The following is an 18,185-nucleotide window of genomic DNA, read 5'->3' on the forward strand; positions in this document are numbered from 1 at the left end:
GCGAACTATACAAACAAGAAACTAAAGACGCAATACGAAGATCAACAGAAAATAAATAGGTAATAGATAAATGTACTAGAATATGCAAAGCGGCCAACCCCAGCCCAGCTACCCCAAATGGGGGGAAAGAAAAAGAAGAAAAATGAGCCAGAATTCCAACCCGACACGCCCCAACACCGGAGAATCAATGCCGCTAAACAAACGGCGACACCATAAAGAGGACCAGCTGGAGTGAGAAAGGTTATGAGACACAAAGACCGTCAACATGAGATGCTGCCCGTCGCCCAGATCATACAGATTGCCACAAGTAGTTAAAAGAAGATATGTGTGATCACGAAAGACTGGTGCGAGATGGCTGTCGGGATTGAATCGGAAGGTCTCGTCAATCGTGTACAATGAGAAGAGAAGAGAAAAGAAGGAAACGATTACAGGTAACAAGGTTAGCACCCATGCATAAAGGAGTTCTTTGGCCAATCGTAGCCAGCATCCTTCCTGAAAAAAAAGGTCAGTAAGGAGAATCGTGGAGTTGCGGGAGTTGCTTTACCAGGTAGTCTTATTCACATTGTTATACGCTTCGGGATGCTGCTTGATGTACTCGGTCGTCTCGTACCCCGGGGGATCACAAGTAACACTAACATCATCCGGGTCTTGATAGATGCGGACGTAATCGAACCGCATATATCCGGGCATATAGCTCTTGATGGAGTCGTTAATGGCGGCAAAACTCAACGCCATTCCCAAGTTCATCACGATCGACAACGGCTCCATCGGGATAACACGCTGGCCAACATTGCCGTTCGGGCCTATAGCCCGGCCGTCGAGCGTCCACGTCTTATCCGCACCAACGAACCAGGTGACATTGCCGTCGCCGCCCGGGGCGTACTCGAAGGCATAGGATTGATATTCCGAGCCGTTGTACCAGCCATTGTTCAAGTTGGTGAGGCCGGACATTGCTTGTTGGAATTCACCTCCGCGGTAGTCGTTGATTTCCGTGATCGTCGGATCATAAACAGCGGTGAAGTCTAGGTGAAGGTCAGACGACAGGTAATTTCGTCAGGAAGGATCAGAGCGTACCATAATCAGGCATGTACCAGACATCGAACGGGGCCATCTGCAAACTTTGCGATACAGAGCCGACGACCGCGTTAGGATTGTCGTTCAATGGGATCACACTGGCTTCGATCACATCGATCTCTGGTGCACTTCTGGATTTCCCTTGGGTCGGATGGTCTCCCCCGTCGCATGTACAGGCTGGAAGACGCATTCCGGGGAGGAAGTTGATTCCGTCCGGAGAACTTTGGTTGGGAGTGATCCCTGGATCGCACTTATCATGGTAACTGTATGGCCACATACCATCGGTTGTCGCGGCATATCCAGGGCGGCCGAGATTTCCCATGGCCCAGAAACCCGGCCAGAAACCAGAGACATCGCCGGAGCCGGGCAGGGATATACTGGCTTCTAGACGACCTCCCGTAAAGCAGAGTTTGTTCCAACTTTGAACCATGCCGGAACGATACTTCAATTCATGGTTCTTGAACGCATCAAACCTCAATTCAAGAACGCCATCCCTTGTCGTTACGGCGTCGGGGTCGTACCACTGCGGCCAATGTTAGCCCATCTTCAGAGGGAGAAGTAACCGGTGACAAACCTCCAAGTCTTGTGTCACACCATACCAGATGTCCACTGCCTGGTAATACGGGTCATCTCCATCGTAGAAGGTGCGTCCAGGGGTGTTGAATTCATCCGAGAACTACCGTCGGAGTCAGCCGGTTCCATATCGCGAGGAATCCTTTGCATATGTTCGTCGGGAACTTACCACTAGCTTCCACTCCTTGCCGTCCACAGACGTCTTCGTCTTCGCAGATTCCGGCGTGTCGGGATCTATTAGCCCTTTACGTAGGTTGGAGAGCACCGGTCGCTCCCCTACGTCAAGACAGAGTGTGTCCCCAGCTTCGCATACCGGGTTTCCCCCTTTGTGTAAATTTTTCGCGGCAGTTCTGGTAATAGTCAGCGAGCAAGCTTTCAACAGGCACAAATCCAATAGACACAGAGCCATACATTACAGGATAGCCGACGAACAAGACCAGAAATCCCAGAGTCAGCAAAACGAGCCCACCGACGTTGATCATCCCTCGACGGTTCCAAATATCGCACTCTTTCTCCCGCTCATTAGGGTCAGGATTGTGCAGGTAATCATCTTTCTCCACATCCTCCGGGAACAGAAGTAACCCCTCCGTCGGCATGATGTTGAATTTCTCGGTAACAGTTTGCGTGTTTACATCATTTTCGTCGCTCCCTGCGCGCGACGGTGCTCGAGAATCCTCCATTCGCGTGTAAGAGTATTTTCGAGTATCTCCAGAGCTCCAGCTCGTTCGCCGCGACGAGACCATGGACAGATTTGGCGAGGCCACGCTGTCGTAGTCTTCGCGACGCCGAGAGGGTTTCGGCGGTATGAGGAACTCTGTTGAATCTTGAGCGACGGGTGATCCGTATACGGTTGGTATCGTCTGTGATGAGTTCGACGTCATCATTCCTGGTGTCAAGGCCCGTCCGATGGACTGTGGCCGTGGTGGCGGGTTCTCATTCTCCATGTCTTCAAGCGGTTCATGTTGACCCGAATTAAGTCGAATGTGAGGTTTTTCTTGCGTCGGCGGGTTGGTCAAATTGTCGGTCATTCTGAACAGCTGATAGTTTGTTACTACAAACTATGCTGCTGTGTCACTGTGATTGTCTCGGCCCAATGTATTCTCGATTCTCAGTATCATTCAACGCTCGATCTAGGTGACTAGATGTCTGGTCTGTATCCCAGCAGTATGCCTTGTGGATTTAACCTGACTGTTTATGTCGACAGTCTTCTACTCTCGGCGCAAGCGATCACCTGGGCATCACCTCAGCATTCGACCAGGATGCACTATTCCCACGGTGTCAGTTCAGCGAGATTCACTGCCAGTTCAATCAAATCGCGTATCTTCCTCGGTAAAGACTGGTTTAGGGATATCGTTCGGGGATGCGAAATGGTCGACGCGTGGCGGGTAACGAAGGTGGAAACGACGAGGATAACGAGTGGACGGGACAAGAAGGTCAATGCTCTATTGCCCCTTGAATAAAAAAAAGAATCAAGATAGACGAAAAATCAGATACTATTAGGGAGTGACGAAAATAAACACACGCTCGAGGTTAGGGAAAGAGGCGGAGGATGAAGACGAATGGCGACGGCGAATGGCAGATGTTTCGGGCGTCAACACAACACGAGCATGGGAGGAGGGGAAAACAACAAGAGCCAGTTAGAAGAGCAGAGGGATGGCAAGCAATGAAGGCGGGCATGAGAGGGCAGACGGTCCAGACACTCAAGGAAGGGATGAAAAAAGTAGTCCGATGCCAATCCCTGTTTGCCCACTTCAGGTAGCACGAGTGTATGCACACCTTTTTTTTCTCCTGTCTCTCTCATGTTTTTTCTGACAAATGGAGATCTCTCTAAATTCAAACAAGGGATAAACAAAACAATGTGCGCGTTTGCCTGACAGCTTCATATTTCACAACGAGGCATTGCCCTTGGCCGCGAAGCTATCAAAGCGCAGGAATGCTTTAAGATCCATCGAGCATGCAGGGCAGCCCCCTGCATGTGGAGATTGTCGCCTGCAGAGCGCGAAGATAATCTCGGCCCAGTCGTGCCTGCATGGTTATTGCAATCAAGCAAACGGTATATGCAGTGCACCTACAGCTGTGAGTTTCATCGTGTCGTTCTATACTTGGGGTGTGCAGGCGCCATGATTCCTGGCAATTTCTGAGTCTGGGGACTGAGCTGTACAGCATTTACCAGTCCATGCGTCTGACCCATTTTCCATGCCTGAGCAAGAACCCCGTTGCTCCTGGCAAAGAGCGGAATGAATGCATTGAGAGAACGTTGGAATCTCGCAGGTGTTTGGTGGGTCTCCCAAGTCTTGGCGAACCATTGCCCACTCTGCCCGTGTGTCCTCAAGTACCAGGTACCTTAACCGTCGCAGTAATTTGCGATATCCTTTGGTATTGACTACCTGCTGGGTACCTCTCCTAACCACTTAACAGGCACGAGTTCTCAACGTCTCCGACGACCTCGACTTTTACTTCACCGGGCTTATTCCTCAATGTCGAAAAGTCGAGGTCCAACCGCGACGGTTTTCCTGGTTATACCATTCCAGAACACGCGTTCTTTGGCCAGTTTGGCAGTTAGAGACTTACTCTGCAAGAGATTCCTCGGAAGGTTTTATCCCACCTTCATTCCAACCGATTCCCGTCATTCCACCGAAACGATTTTCCCCCAAACAATTTTCCTAAACAGGGGGTGCCGGTCGAGATCCTCGCAGCAGCACATTCGCCGTTTGCTGTTCAGTCGGTGCTCTTCCCTTCCTATCTTTAGACCCGTCCATGCAGATCTGGGTCGAGTAGTATATCTCAGTCCTTCCGGCCGTTCAATTGCTGGCTCATCGCCCTAGGCTATTATCAGGAATGCGTACATATACCAGAGTTGTTTATTATGAAAAACAGCTCACAGCTTCTACATATATTCTTTAGCAATAGTATCTATCCACGACACTCATCTACCTGCACGCTCCATGAGAAAGCTGACCATATCTAAAAAGAAAAAGAAATGAAAGCAAAAACTAAAATAGAACTCCCAAATCTCCACCTGAATGAACCCTCATGTTCTTTTATCCCTTACGTCTGTCGCTATAAATCTTCTGTATGCACCCTGCTGCAGATATCAGCCTGAGGCACCCATGAAACATGCAACCCTGCGCCATAATTATCTATCCTCGCCCTAATATTGTCCAAATGTAGATCTTATCATAGCCGGTCTCTAAGGGATGCATATATATAAATAGTAATGCCGATGGGTCATTATAAACAGGTCCTTGCATACTAACTGGACTGAGGGAACACGAGGTGCAAGCAGCGATTTCGCCGTTTGCTTACCCCTCTATATTTATGCTATATACAGCGTCACATCGTGGAAGACCTCGTTCTTCCGAATTTAACTAATATACAATCAATTTAACCGGTTAGGGTCCCTAGATTCCCCCATACATTTAATCTGGTCATAGTAATGGTAGTATTACCCACTATATATACCCGGTAGCATCATCGACATAGTGGAATCACATAAACTGTTGCTTTCACACTACTAATATATATAACCCACGCCGGCCCAACATATATAACTCTAGCACACTTCAACCAGCCATGATCCATTCATTCATTCTTATCAACATATCAACGAACAAGTAACAAGAGTGGAGGAAAAATATTAACACAGAATGCAGTCATTCAAAAAACCCACACCACCCAAGATGAACCACAAACAGAAACACATACACCCATGGACAGAAATTAAGTCTCAACAGCCTTAGCCCTCAACCCCACAAGCAGCCCCTGTTCCGCATCCAACGCCACTAAATAATACTCCACGCGCGACGTCCCAACCTCCACACGATACGCCTTGACCTCGACCGCGGACTCGTCGATTCCGCCCCCGGAGGCCTGGGCGACTGCGGCGCGCACGGCACGGAGAGGGCCCGGGTATTGGTTCTTCGGATCGAAGGAGGAAGCGGGGAGGGTGGTGATGGAGGAGGAGAGGTCGGTGGAGGGGGAGATGAGGGAGGAGAGGTGGGCTGTATTTTTGCGTTCGCAGAATGTTAGTATCTTGATTTTATGGTTTCGGGATGAGGTGGGGAGGGGAGGATGGATGATATGATATGCACATACCAGCGTCAGGCCAAAGACCCCGCGAAGCACCGTCCCATTTCAGCGTGACGGGTTCGAACGGCTCGTCTGTCTCGGAGATGTAGAAGGCGTCGACGGAGGTGAGAGGGGCGGGGACGCGGACGCCCGCGTCGACGGTCTCGGTGCGAGCGACGGCGGATGAGACGTTCTCGGACGGTTGGTTTCGAGCGGTGTTGAGGTCGGCGTTGGCCTTGTTCAGGAAGGACATGTAGGCGTCGTCGGACGACATGTTGCGGGTGATGATGGTTGAATGAGACACGCGAGGGGAAGGCAAGTGGGCGAATTGTCTAGTTGATGTGATAAGAAGGGTCTGGCGCTGGGGATGAGTCTGGAAAGAGGCCTGGTGATGATATTGACGGGAGTGGCGGGAGGCTGACGATGAAGTTGAAGCCCGACTCGAAATGCGATCAATGACGCAATGCGCACGGCGGATGCCCTGCCACTTGTGCATGACGATTTTGACTGGCTGAGGGAGTAAGACGGCGAGAGGTGGATGGCAAGGATTTTTAATAAAAGAAAAAAGAAAAATTAAGACGGGCGGCTCTCACTTCTCAAGAGGGAAAATTAGGGAGGATAAAAGGGGAAAATGTTGACAAGTCAAACCGCAGCCAGTCAAAATTTTCACCAGTGCACAATGAGGCCAACCATTTGATACAAACTACAGTCTATGTCTTTCGCAATGAAGATGATTAATCCATTAGAACAGTCATGAAATTGCCGTGGCAGCTACGTAACAACTAGTAGAATTCATCACATCCCTTTCCACCAAACGGAGAGATCTTTGAAAAAGGTATTCTTCGCTTTTTTTATTGAAAAGAGATAATAATTGCACTACACCATACCAACATTCCCATAAACACCTTAAGCAGAGGTAACGAGGTCCTTCTTGAGGGTACCCATGAAGGCGCGCTTCTCCTCGGGGGTCTGGAAAGCACCGTGACCGAACTTGGACGAGGTGTCGATCCATTTGAGCTCGACCTTCTCGGTGGCCCTGCGGTTGGTCTGGGGGTACAGAGTCTTACGCAGAGTCATGACACGCTTCTTGACACCAGGGATGGAACCCTTGAGGAGCAGGAAGTCGTTCTTGACCTCACCGTAGTGGACGAAACCACCCATGCTGGAAGATTGTTAGCCTGTTGTTCTTCTCACCCCACAGGAGTGTAATCAAGAGGAACTTACGGAGTGATCTGCTTCTTGGAGATATCGAACTCGGTGGCGGCGTTGCCCTCGTCGGTACCCTTGCCAATGCGGAAGACCTTGTGGTTGCAAGAGGTACGGTGGTGGTAACCCATCTGACCGGCACGGGCAACAGTCCACTGGACGTGGTTAGGGTGCCAGGCACCGATACAGGCGACCTTACGCAGACCCTTGTGAGTCTTACGCGGAAGCTTCTTGGTGCCCCAACGGCTGGTGACACCCTGGAAACCGTGACCCTTGGTGACGGCAATGACATCGATCATCTCGTCCTTCTCGAAGATGCTGTCGATCTCAATGGGCTTCTCGAACAGGTTGCGGGCGAAGTCGACCTTCTCGGGGATGGAGCCACCGTTGACTTGGATCTCCATAAGGTGGGCCTTCTTCTGCTTGAGAGGGGTCTTGCGGACCTGAGTGTGAGCAAGCACACGGACGACGGTGCAGTACTTCTGGATGCGCTCAAGCTCGCGGGTGATGGCGGAACCGCTCTCGTCGGCGTGCTTCTTGGCGTACTTGGTGAAGGCCTTCTTCTTGCTCTTGTACCAGTTCTTGTAGAAGCGGCGCTTGACCTCGTCACTCAAGTGCTCAGCCCACACGGTGGTGAGCGAGCGGAGACCGCGGGGAGTCTCGATGTAACCAACAACACCGACAGCGACAAGCTAATCGTTCGAAAGACACCGGTTAGTTACTAGCTCAGGAGAGAAAATTTCACACGGGCAAGGATTCTGGCAAACGTACGGGAGGAGTCTCGACAACGGTAGCAGCCTCGACAATCTCCTTCTTGTGCATCTTGGCACCGGGTCGGTCAAGGTCACGGACAACAGTGGTCATACCGGCCTTGTAACCCATGGAGGCCGTCAGGTGGACGGGCTTCTTGGGGTCATCCTTGGGGAAGCTGCCGCAAATTTTAGTCCACGATCCTCGAACAGAAAAATCTTTTCCCCAGTCGAATGAAAACTAACCTCTTGACCTTTCCCCTGTGTCTCGTGGCGCGCTTCCGCGGCAGGAAGGCGAGCGAGCCTGTAGAGAGAGTGTTAGAATATCGCACAAACGAACGCACACGGCTGCAAATTTCGAAGCCGCAAGAGTTGAAGATAGATTGACGAACCGTGCCGAGGCGCTTCGTACTTCCGGTGACTCCTGAAAAGAAAAGCGACGTTAGCAATTCCATCGATTCGACAATATCATGGAGGTATAGGCGCATTGGGACTTACATCTTGACCCTGTTGTCGTTAGTCGTCGAAGTGGTGAGTGAGAGAGGTCTATCTCTGATTTCGCCGAAAGTCGTATTTTGCAACGCTTAACGAATGTGGGCTAAGCGAAGGCTTGGCGTGGGTCTCCACAGAGCACGTGAATCGCTCCAGCACAACCTGACCGCCTCAGGCCCTCGGTGCGGCCATTCCCGTTTCGGAGTTTAGCGTCCTCAGGCCACAACCCGACGAGAATTTCCCAAAAATGCGTCTCCACGGAGTATTTCTCATCCATCGCCACTCGCTTGGAAAAACTAGTAGATGCTCTGGAACATTCGACTTGTAAACAATGATATTTAATCCCGCATAGAGTGACAGTCTACCGTACTTGAGGTTTTGTACTACGTGGCAGAATTCAGGTCCATATATAATAAACGAGTTTTGATCATTCACTGGAGTACCAGAGCATAACAGGGAGAGATAGGAGATCTGAACAGATGGGTTGTCACAAGGCTAAGAATGGGAACAGAACACAAGGGACAGCAAAAAAAGAACAAGGGAGAAGGAGTCATAGGATGTGAATAAAGTGAACATGTAGGTACAAAAAAAGAGTAACTCGGAAAAACCACTTCGAACCACCGGTTATCAAGTCATACAATACAAATCCAGGTGCTAACACAGCTGATGAACACGAAAGGAATGCCACCGGGAAAGAGGGGAGGAAAACTATACGTATATAAGACGAAGTGAAAAGGAAAAAGGGGGGGATTGGTTAACGAATGGAAGAAAGAGAACCGTGTAACAAGAAGCAAAAGCGAATCATAGGTGCTCCGGAGTAGTGCTCAAGATTTCTGCTCGGATGGCAGAGCGCCTTAGGCGGCAGACTCTTGTTTCGGGGCGCCTCCGCTTAGACCCCCACTGGTGCTGTTGTTGACACTGCCCGACCCACTCCCAGGGCTGCCCTTCGCAACGGTGCTCGCCCGCTTATCATCTTCGTCATCGTCGTAATTCTCGTCCACATCCATTTTCCGTGCAGCAGGCTCGTGAGCAGGGGCTTGTTCACCACGAGTGGGCTCCTCCTTGACCGGTAGCTGCGCAGATGGTGGGCCAGACGGAGGTCCGTTCGACGCCGGAGCAGAGCTTTCAGCCATCGGGGGAAGGCTGGGTCCGCCGGAAGGGTGGGGAGGCATGTGCTGAATAGAAGGCAACGTGGGAGGATGATGAGCCGCTTCGGACGGATGGTAGTTCTCGTTGACGCGACGTTGATCTTCACGTCGGACCTCAGACGAGCTACGACGCTGAATCTCGCCAGGCGAGGGAATGCGGTTCGGGGGAGTCACGCGACGAGTGACCTGCTCATCCAGACGAGCGCGAGTCTCTTCGTTGGCGATCTTCTTGACAGGGCCCGTCTCAGTATCCCATTCCCGACCACGTTTCATAGCCGAGGCGGGACGATCCTCACGCTCGCGGGCAGCAACCTCAGCAGCAGTGATGGCAGAGGGAGGGGGAGGTGCACCACCAGCGATGCCCGTGCTGCCAGGAGTTTGCACCGGCACACTAGGGCCGTGGTGGTACTGTTGATGGGGGTAGGTAGATCCGGGGGAGGATGGACGTTCATCACGGAGGGGCCTGATCTCAGCCGGCGGAGTGAAAGGGCGATGGTAGGGAGGCAAAGGCCCACCAGATGTGGGAGCACCATTGGGAGCACCAGGTCCAGCCGGAGGCGCGGCAGCGGGAGGCAGCGGGCCGCGAGAAGCAGAGGCGAAAGGCACAGGACCACTGGGAGCACGTTCGTGAGAAGGCGCCGGGGGATTGGCAAGTTGCGGGAGAGCGTGAGCTGGCGTGTAAACAGTAGGGCCGCCGGCAATGGTGGTCTTGGGAGAACGCGCCGATGGCGGTGCACGGATGACTTCTGGGAACATCCTTCCTGGTTCCTGTCGCGGACTAGGTTGTTGGATAGCTCCCGGAGCTCGAAGCGCATCACGGTGATCGAATCCGTTCGCGCTTTGCACCTGGGCCGACTGCAGCTCGTTGATGCCCCGGTTCCAATCGGCGATCTGCCTTGGGGGTGCTGGAGGCTGAGGAGGGGGTCCTCCGGTCGGGGTCGGTGCGGCCCACTGAGGCGCCGGGGGTCCGCCAACACCAGGGGCTTGGTAAGCCTGGGGGTGAACATCTTGGGGCTGAGGCGCGGGAGCGTTGTTTTGGTTGGAGCCCGAAAGCTGACTCTGGAGAAGTTGCAGACGTGCTTTGATGTGAACGTTGGTAGGGTCGAGATCAGCCGCGCGACCGTAGGCATCGAGGGCATCCGCGATTTGGTTGTTGCAAGACTCATACTGAAGGCAAAAGATATTAGCAAACGTTCGTTCATCAAAGGGGACTTTGCGTTTAGACTCACCAAAGTGCCCAGATCATACCAAACCTCCGAAATGTAGGGGTTTAGGCGGATGGCACGAGAGTAGGCATCCAAAGCGTCGCGGTATTGGTTGATCTGGTAATAGAGCACACCGATCGAGCACCAGAATGTCGGGTTTCTTCCGTCGCGGTAGACCGCCTGTTGGTAAGCTTCGTAGGCTTTAGGGTACTTGGCTTGAGACATGTAGCAACGTCCAAGTAGATACCAACTCTGCGCGTCACTGTTATCTGAACCGACCAAAGTTTATTAGCATCCTATTCGATCGAACTTCGGCTTCCCAAGACTCACCAGCGCTGACTGATTTCTCGAGGTACTCAATGGCCTTCTCCTGGCTCGCATAGCTGGTACTCTGCTGGTGGTACAGCCATCCAAGCTGTTGCAAGACCTTTGCGTGGTTCGGGTCGCGATCCAACACCCGCCTGTAAGCCTGCTGCGCAGCTTCAAACTATGAAAGTATAAGCATTCATTCTGTTGCGCGGTAGGCTCGACCATTTCAGCGACTTACATCCTTCTGCTGCTCGTGGACATGGCCAATTTGGAACCAAATATCTTCTTCCGTCAACGGGCGAGGAGGGTCGGTAACAATGTATTTGAAGCACTAGAAAAAAGAAGCAGAAGAAATTAGCAAGCTATCGGGCTAGGGCGAAATTTCGTTTATTATGATCGGGTCGAGCATACCTCCAGACTCTGGTTAAATTTCTGCTGCTGCTTGTAGATGATTCCCAGGCGGAAATAAATCTCGTTCGCCTTTTCGAAGTCGGGCGCCATCCGCATGACCTGGGAGAATGCCTCTTCGGCGTGATCGAGAGAGCCGTAGCGATCGTACAAAATACCAATTCCATACCAAAGCTTGGGTTCCTAAAAACACGGTCGCGAGTTAGCTAATGTCACAAATCGGCCTTCAAGAATTTCATTTACCTTGGGATCACGCAAATGATAAAGCGCCTGCTGATAAGAAGTATAGGCTTCTTGCAGGTTGTCCATCATGAGGTGGCAATGACCTAAAACGCGATTAGCCCACCGTGGTCTCAAGGCGTCCACGCGCGGTTCACATACCCAAACTACCCCAAGTTTCTCCACTCGTTGGGTCCAGTTTCAGGATATTCTGAAGATATTCAATGGCCTTCGGAAACTGCTCCTTTGTTCGCAAAATACAGGATACCGCATTCATGCCAGGAATAGACCATTGGTTGTGGCGCAAAGCCTGCTCATACGCATTCATTGCGCCATCAAGGTCGCCCATCAGCTCGGTCAAACTCCCTGGAAAGAGTTGTCAGCATAAATTTAACCTTGCAGCGATGCTTCAACAGCCCGCGACAAACGCGCAGAGGAAAGATCCTTACCAATTTGAAGCCAGACCTGCTCATTGAGCGCAGCAATCTTTTGAGCCGTGTTGAGGGGGTGACCCTTTTGGCCTTGAGACTGCAACTGAATGTGTCCGTTGACCTGTGGATGGGTTGCGATATGACCATGGTGAGGGGTGACGCCTCCCGTGGGCGACGGCTGGGTATGAGCCATAGTGCCGGGACGCCGTTAAATTGAATCGCAAGGCAGTCAAAGTATGATTAGATTACCGGCCGTGGCTCCCATACACTTTGCGACACAGTGATGCAACGCGTGTCCGTGTCACTGAAAGGTCGCACGGTCCCGATAGAAGTTGATCGCGCGAGTTGAGAGCGCCGATGACTAAAAAGCGCGATTTCGTCCCGAGCTAAAAATTCAGAAACAATTGCGGACGATAACAAACCGCAACATCAATATTGCGAAAAGATTGACTTGACAGGTGGCAGCAGGGCGATATTGTTCACGCCTCTCTCTCGACGAGCGGGATCAGGTGACACGAGAAAGGTGTTTGAGCAAGCGCCGACAGCTGCAGACAGCCAATCGATGTACAATGCGGCTGAATCCCAGGTACAGAGGCGGCCAAGGGGACAGGGTGGTCTGGCAAAGAGGGTGAAAGAGAAAGAAATTGGTTGGGTGGAGGCGAAGGGAATGAGGCAAGAATAGAGGGTCCGAGAGACAGGACGGGGAGAGGCCCCAAGAGGCCAGAAAGGGATAGTGAAGAGCGAAAGAGTAGAGGATGGAAAGACTGGGGTGAAAAGCAACGCGACGGGAGTGGAAGACAAGAACAGGGGTGGGGAGCAAAAGGCAACCAAAATGGAAAGCAAGGAAACGAGAAAGGGGAAGTAAAAAGAGGCAAGAAGAAGAAGAGAAAAGGAAGAGGAAGAGAGAGAGAAATGGTCGAGGGGCTGGTGGTAATGAGTGAAATTTGCCAAGCGGCGCTAGTGGTTGTGCAGCTCTCGAGCAGTCAGCGAGAGCAAAGGAAAGCACGGAAAAGCTGAGAGATGGCGGTCGTCCGGCGCCAAGACCAGACAGACAGCTTTCTGTCCAGGAACGGCCTAGCGGGTGGGGACAATCTGGAGTCGTGTCCGCGGATATTTACAGTTAATATTTTCCGGGCGCCGGAGCTCAGGTGAGTCGCCTGCTGGTCCTGCTGGCTGAGGCTACACATACTCCGTCAGGGAGAAGATACCAGATCGGTTCTCGGTCGGGTCGATGCGTGGCTCTATATATATACACCGTCCTATCCCGTCCTGATGGAATGACAGCGCCGAAGGGAGATTTTATTCCCTCGATCCCATGCTGCTCCGTACATGTATACTACGTATGTACTCCGTACTCCATATTATCTGGCAGGTCTCAGCCTCACCACGCGTGGTTGTTATCCATCACCTTGTCTCATTTTCCCCTCCCTCTTTTTTATTTTTATGGCATTTTGATTTTCTTTTATTTTTGAAACTCGATACTCGACTAATCCCGAATAAGACAATCGTTATTTTTTTTTTATTTTTGGTGAGGGGGACAAATGCCCATTGATTCGATACGCTAGGGAAGCAAAGATTAGTGTTGTGTTGGCGGGCGGGGCCAATGTGATAGAAAATAAATCGCGTTAACGGAGCGGGTAAGCAAAAGGGATTTTTGGGAGGGGAAAGGAAACGGGTAGATTTCGAGGATGTTGGGACGTGAGCAGGGGGGAAGCCCTCAGAAATACCAAGTTGGAGAGCCAGCAATATTATTTTAACCACCAAAATGATTTGAAAATTCAAAATTCAAAGGTAAAAAAAAAATAAAATAAAATAAAAAATAAAATAAAAGTTCACAACTTCATACTGCATACTCCGTACTCCTATGGAGTGAACCGGCCCCCCGAAACAGGGCAGTGTCTGACGAGGATGCAAGCGCTGGAGCCAGAGCCAGAAAAGCAACCACCAGGGATGGGGGGGACGGAGTCTAGCACGAACCCCCGGTTGTGACTCGCCGAGAGGCTGCAGGTGGTCCATGGAACACGGACCCACTGGCCCTCTCTTCCCCGTGCCATTGATTTATTATTTAATAAATCAAAAATTAGTGCCGTTTATTATTTATGGCCGCCAATAATTCCTGACTGCGGAAGTGGGGCTGCCGCCGACATCCATGACTGGCGTACGAGCCATAAGCTCAACTACCTAAGCTCCCGGCAGCCTAGTTAGGCATGAGGCGTACTCCACCCAGACCACCTGCAAATGTTGCAGTCGCCGCCCCCAATAATCCCAGAAACTGGCCTTACCTTTAGGCTGAGGCGGGTGCCGGACAATACATGCACTTGCGTACATATGGAGTAGGACCCTCTGCGGTCCATTCTCCAATCCCTCCTTCCCCCCCCCTCCCATGGTTTTACCAGTAACGACTCTCGGATCCGTCAACCACTATCCAAGCGAAAATCCACCCCTCTCTTTCTAGGATTTGCCCTTGCTACCCTCCTTTCTGGTTTTTATTCCCTCCCCCTCCCATTAATCTGACAAGTGCCATACGTCAACCTCGTCTGCATATACCCGGCAATATTCAGCCGTCTGGCAGATGAGTGTCTGTGCTGGATTGCAGCTGCCTGCAGGATTTTTTTCCCTCCCTTGTCTTATTTTCTTTTGTCTTTCCATTCCCCTGTACGGAGTAATAAGAAAAATTTATGAACAATAAAAAATGGATGATCTCTTTGCAAGACCTGGTATAGAATACAAAGTCGATTGATAGCGACCATAATTATAACAATTATTTCTTCGAAATTCTTGAGTTTGCCCCTGTCGTCATTGTTTCTTCGCAGGGCAACCGCTTATCTAATCCCCCCATTAGGCGCAGAACCAAAGTACAACGCGCGAGGGAAAATTAGGCCCATGAGCCACCCTGGCAGCCACAGATTCCTAAGAATCCTAACGGATTCCATTAAGTGGGGCTCTTCCCGATGCTGATCCGTCGGCTGTTCAGTTGATGTCGATGATCTTGATACATCACCTAGGTGGGCCGATCTTTTTTTTCCCTTTCTTTTTTTCTCTGGAGTATTTTCTAATTTCTGGCTTTTATTTCCTTTCCTTTCTTTTTTCCCGCGGTTGGTTATTATTATCCTACAGCCTGACCCCGTCGTCTCTTCCCTTCCCACCCCCTTTCAAATCAATCAAACAATAAATGCCGCCCACGCCCACCACTAAGTTGAGTACCTGTCTACTCTATTGGCATTCTGGCTTTTTTCCACCCCTTGCTGTCTACACCTAGGTCCTAATTCTTCCCTTTTTCTTTTTTTTTTTTTTTTTTTTTCTTTTTTTTTTCTTTTTTTTAGTTCTTCTGCCGCAGAGACCGCGGCTAGCTGGTTCTGGAGAACTACCCGAGAATTCTTAACCTTCTGCCCCCCTTTCCTCATGCGTGTTAGGGGACCCAGAAAATCTCCTCTTTTCTTTTGCCCTACTTCGGGCCCGAGTCTCGGCCCTCTCATACCCGGAGGCATCGCGTTCGAGTCACCGCCATCCGTAACCGCAACACTAAGTAGCGACGCGCGATCAGCGTTGCCAACAATTCCTTTGACACTCGGTATGCAGCAAGTGTCATCGACTCGTCATAATTATATATAGAAAGAGGATTCATGATCTGCATCCGCTACTCCGTAGATTTACGGTGTACCCGCCCTCACTCTGTACCGTAGATGGCAGATGCTTGATAGGCTCGCCCCGACGCAGCCGTAGATACATCGCCGATGGGCAGCAGTCCGCACGGAGTCATTCCCTCACGGAGTCCACGCTCCACCCACCGAAACTCAGAACCTTCTAGCTGTGGAGATGCCGTCATTCGTCGTACTTTTCGACACGCAGCACCGGTAGATATGTATGGGTCCGGGAGTAAAAAAAGAAAACAACAACCCCACGGGAGAAAATATATAGGTAACTACCCAGATATCCATGCAGTAGGCGTCTACCGAATACCTCCCGACCATCCAAACGACATCATCCTACTCCGCCTTGTCGATGTCGCCCATCAGTCCGGTTTGCAAAATCCGCTGGTGTCTCCAACCGTCAAACAACACCCCCCGAGGACCATTAAGCTTTGGCCAAATGCAAATGCAGCAGCCAGCGAACAATGCTCCTGAGGTAGGGATCTAGCATCCAGATGGCATCTTCCGGCTCAGGGATCCTTGCTCTTCCTCCCTCCGGGTACCTTCTCGGTTGGGTCTGTACTTCGATGCACGTACAGCCGCGCGCCGTGCTCATGTAGTTTCGACAGGGTCGAACATGACTACACCATGCATTGTGCATGGGTACACGACAGAGGACTTACATCCTGTACGTGTGTATGTAGGTAGGCAGGTAAATAGAGGAAAGAGAGGGGCGGAGGGGAGAAAGGGAAAGAGAGGAGGACGAGCAGGGGTCGAGGGGGATGGGTTGTGGGTGTGGGTGAAGCAGCAGCACGAATACCGTAGGACAGGTTTCTTTAATTCTGGCTTTTTCTGATCGTCTGTACCACCATGATGACTGGGACAAGGGCAAGCAAACAACGGAAACCACAGACAGTAACTACTGCCTTACTTGGTCGGAGCGTCCTCTTTTTTTGTTGCCCTGTCTCGATTTTATGCATCACAGCATGATCTGGTTGATTGCTGTTCGGCAACCGTACAAGTACTGGTCCCTACCACCTTCGGTCAAGGTCAAGTCTGCAATATGCATACGCACAGAGCCCTCCTGCGACCCGAAACCAGCGAAGTCAAACATGAAGCCCAGCCAAGTCGTGGGCAACAACACCTCTACCGCGGATTCAAACCCACCCAAACTGTCACTTGAAGTGCGGTACGCTGATCAGGTTACACCACAGCATGCAGTCTTCTTTAGTGCTTCTGCTTTTGCAACTCGTACGGCAGTGCTACTTTTTTTTCTTTTTTCTTTTCTTTTTTCTTTTTTTTTTCCCGCGAGAAAAAAAAGGAATTCCAATCCCCAATCTAGGAGAAGTAGGAATGTCTCACAGAAAAGCCCGCAATGGCTGACCAGCGGCGTTAGCCTGGAAGGATTTCGGATTCCTCGCAGCGAACAAGGGTCGTCAACCGGCCGGATCTGAAATACCTCGCGCGCCAAGATTAATGGGGAAGATTACCGCGCAACAAATAAATAAACAGGTAAAACATGACTTAAACTAGGCATCTGATCGGATCGTGGACTTGACACGATCAATAATAGATCCCTTGTGTGGTGAGTCTGCCTTGAACCGGTCGGGATCAGTCCTTGCATGGAAAATGGATAGTGCTCCACTGATCAACGCGGCAAGATGGGGGAGTTTGCAGGTTGACATCGTGATGCTTTTTATGGAGTTAGGGGTCGTAAATAAAGTAACCCGAGTTTTGAGAAATCGATGATTAATTATTGGAATAATGTTTGACCTCCCTGGTCTTTTCCTTTTCTCTTTCGGGGCGTTTTCAGACTGTCTGATCCGGGAGGAACTTGTGTATATATTCCATGCACTTCAAGAAAGACTCACATCCATCCTCTGGATCGCTCTGAACTACCTAGTAGTAACACCACTTCAGATCATTAGACAGCCATTCACAAAACAATCACAACATCTCGCCAACGCCCCCAAAGCTAACGCATGTCAGACTTCAATCAAAATGCAGATATCCCTGAATCCCGAACCAACCCCAGCCCCAACCTCTGTACAACAGATACAATGAACAAGGCGTAGCAAAGAGAACATGCCAGTATACCACATTTCTTCGTTTATCTCGTTCGATCCCAACCCCAGGGCAAAACCCTAGTCGTCTAATCGCTATCCCTTACCGATGACACCAACATGGACACCAACGCGATAGACCACTGTATATTACATAGACATGCTGCGGACTGACATCATCTATTAAAAAAGGCGCACCGAGAAGGGGTGGTGTGCTCCGTACATCGCGTGGAATAGCACGGGAGCTATGGCCATGACTGTATCACTAGGATAGGAACGGTGGGGAGCTGGCCTGGCCGCGGTTGACTCCAAAGGGCGATGTGTGAGGGACTTGGAGTGTTACTTTGTTTGGGAGTCGAACTGTCGCCGTCTATCTCGCCGATGGCTTGCTCTTCAGATCATGCATGTGAGTAGGGGTCGATATAGATTATCGATGCAATTCTATTGATGGTATAGATAAATGCGTACATTGTTAGAATAGTGACAGAAACTTGTTGCTAAGGAATATTCCCTCATAGACATTGCCCTGAGTTGTCAAAGACAGGACTGTAATAATCATATACACCCTTCTTGAATACAACTACAAATTTATCTACGTGGAACCGGCCATT

General features: G+C 50.8%; 4 protein-coding genes across 4 annotated transcripts; all 4 read right to left on the reverse strand.

Moving 5' to 3' along the window:
* Positions 1-75: 75 nt before the first annotated feature.
* On the reverse strand, positions 76-2,675 carry P170DRAFT_385881 (SKN1/KRE6 family beta-glucan synthesis-associated protein; the record flags this gene model as incomplete). The annotated part of the gene is made up of 6 exons (XM_024845749.1): positions 76-492; positions 545-1,022; positions 1,075-1,597; positions 1,649-1,750; positions 1,817-1,997; positions 2,059-2,675. The coding sequence occupies 6 exons, from the start codon at positions 2,673-2,675 to the stop codon at positions 441-443; spliced, it is 1,953 nt and encodes a 650-aa protein (XP_024703191.1). The 3' UTR covers positions 76-440.
* Positions 2,676-5,214: 2,539 nt separating this feature from the next.
* On the reverse strand, positions 5,215-6,266 carry P170DRAFT_465415 (uncharacterized protein). Its single transcript, XM_024852326.1, has 2 exons — positions 5,743-6,266; positions 5,215-5,648 (listed from the first exon to the last, which is right to left on the reverse strand). The coding sequence occupies exons 1-2, from the start codon at positions 6,209-6,211 to the stop codon at positions 5,368-5,370; spliced, it is 750 nt and encodes a 249-aa protein (XP_024703192.1). The 5' UTR covers positions 6,212-6,266; the 3' UTR covers positions 5,215-5,367.
* A 187-nt stretch (positions 6,267-6,453) lies between these two features.
* Positions 6,454-8,199, reverse strand: rpL3 (60S ribosomal protein uL3). Its single transcript, XM_024849407.1, has 6 exons — positions 8,169-8,199; positions 8,063-8,094; positions 7,917-7,974; positions 7,693-7,849; positions 6,940-7,613; positions 6,454-6,877 (listed from the first exon to the last, which is right to left on the reverse strand). Coding segments are annotated over exons 1-6 (1,179 nt in total). The 5' UTR covers positions 8,171-8,199; the 3' UTR covers positions 6,454-6,621.
* An 817-nt stretch (positions 8,200-9,016) lies between these two features.
* cyc8 (putative transcriptional corepressor Cyc8) lies at positions 9,017-12,075 on the reverse strand (the record flags this gene model as incomplete). Its single annotated transcript, XM_024853355.1, has 8 exons — positions 9,017-10,477; positions 10,540-10,784; positions 10,846-11,002; positions 11,063-11,155; positions 11,236-11,415; positions 11,476-11,558; positions 11,614-11,817; positions 11,901-12,075. The coding sequence occupies 8 exons, from the start codon at positions 12,073-12,075 to the stop codon at positions 9,017-9,019; spliced, it is 2,598 nt and encodes an 865-aa protein (XP_024703194.1).
* Positions 12,076-18,185: the final 6,110 nt, after the last annotated feature.

Source organism: Aspergillus steynii, assembly GCF_002849105.1.
Source record: "Aspergillus steynii IBT 23096 chromosome Unknown P170scaffold_5, whole genome shotgun sequence".
Lineage (NCBI taxonomy): Eukaryota > Fungi > Ascomycota > Eurotiomycetes > Eurotiales > Aspergillaceae > Aspergillus > Aspergillus steynii.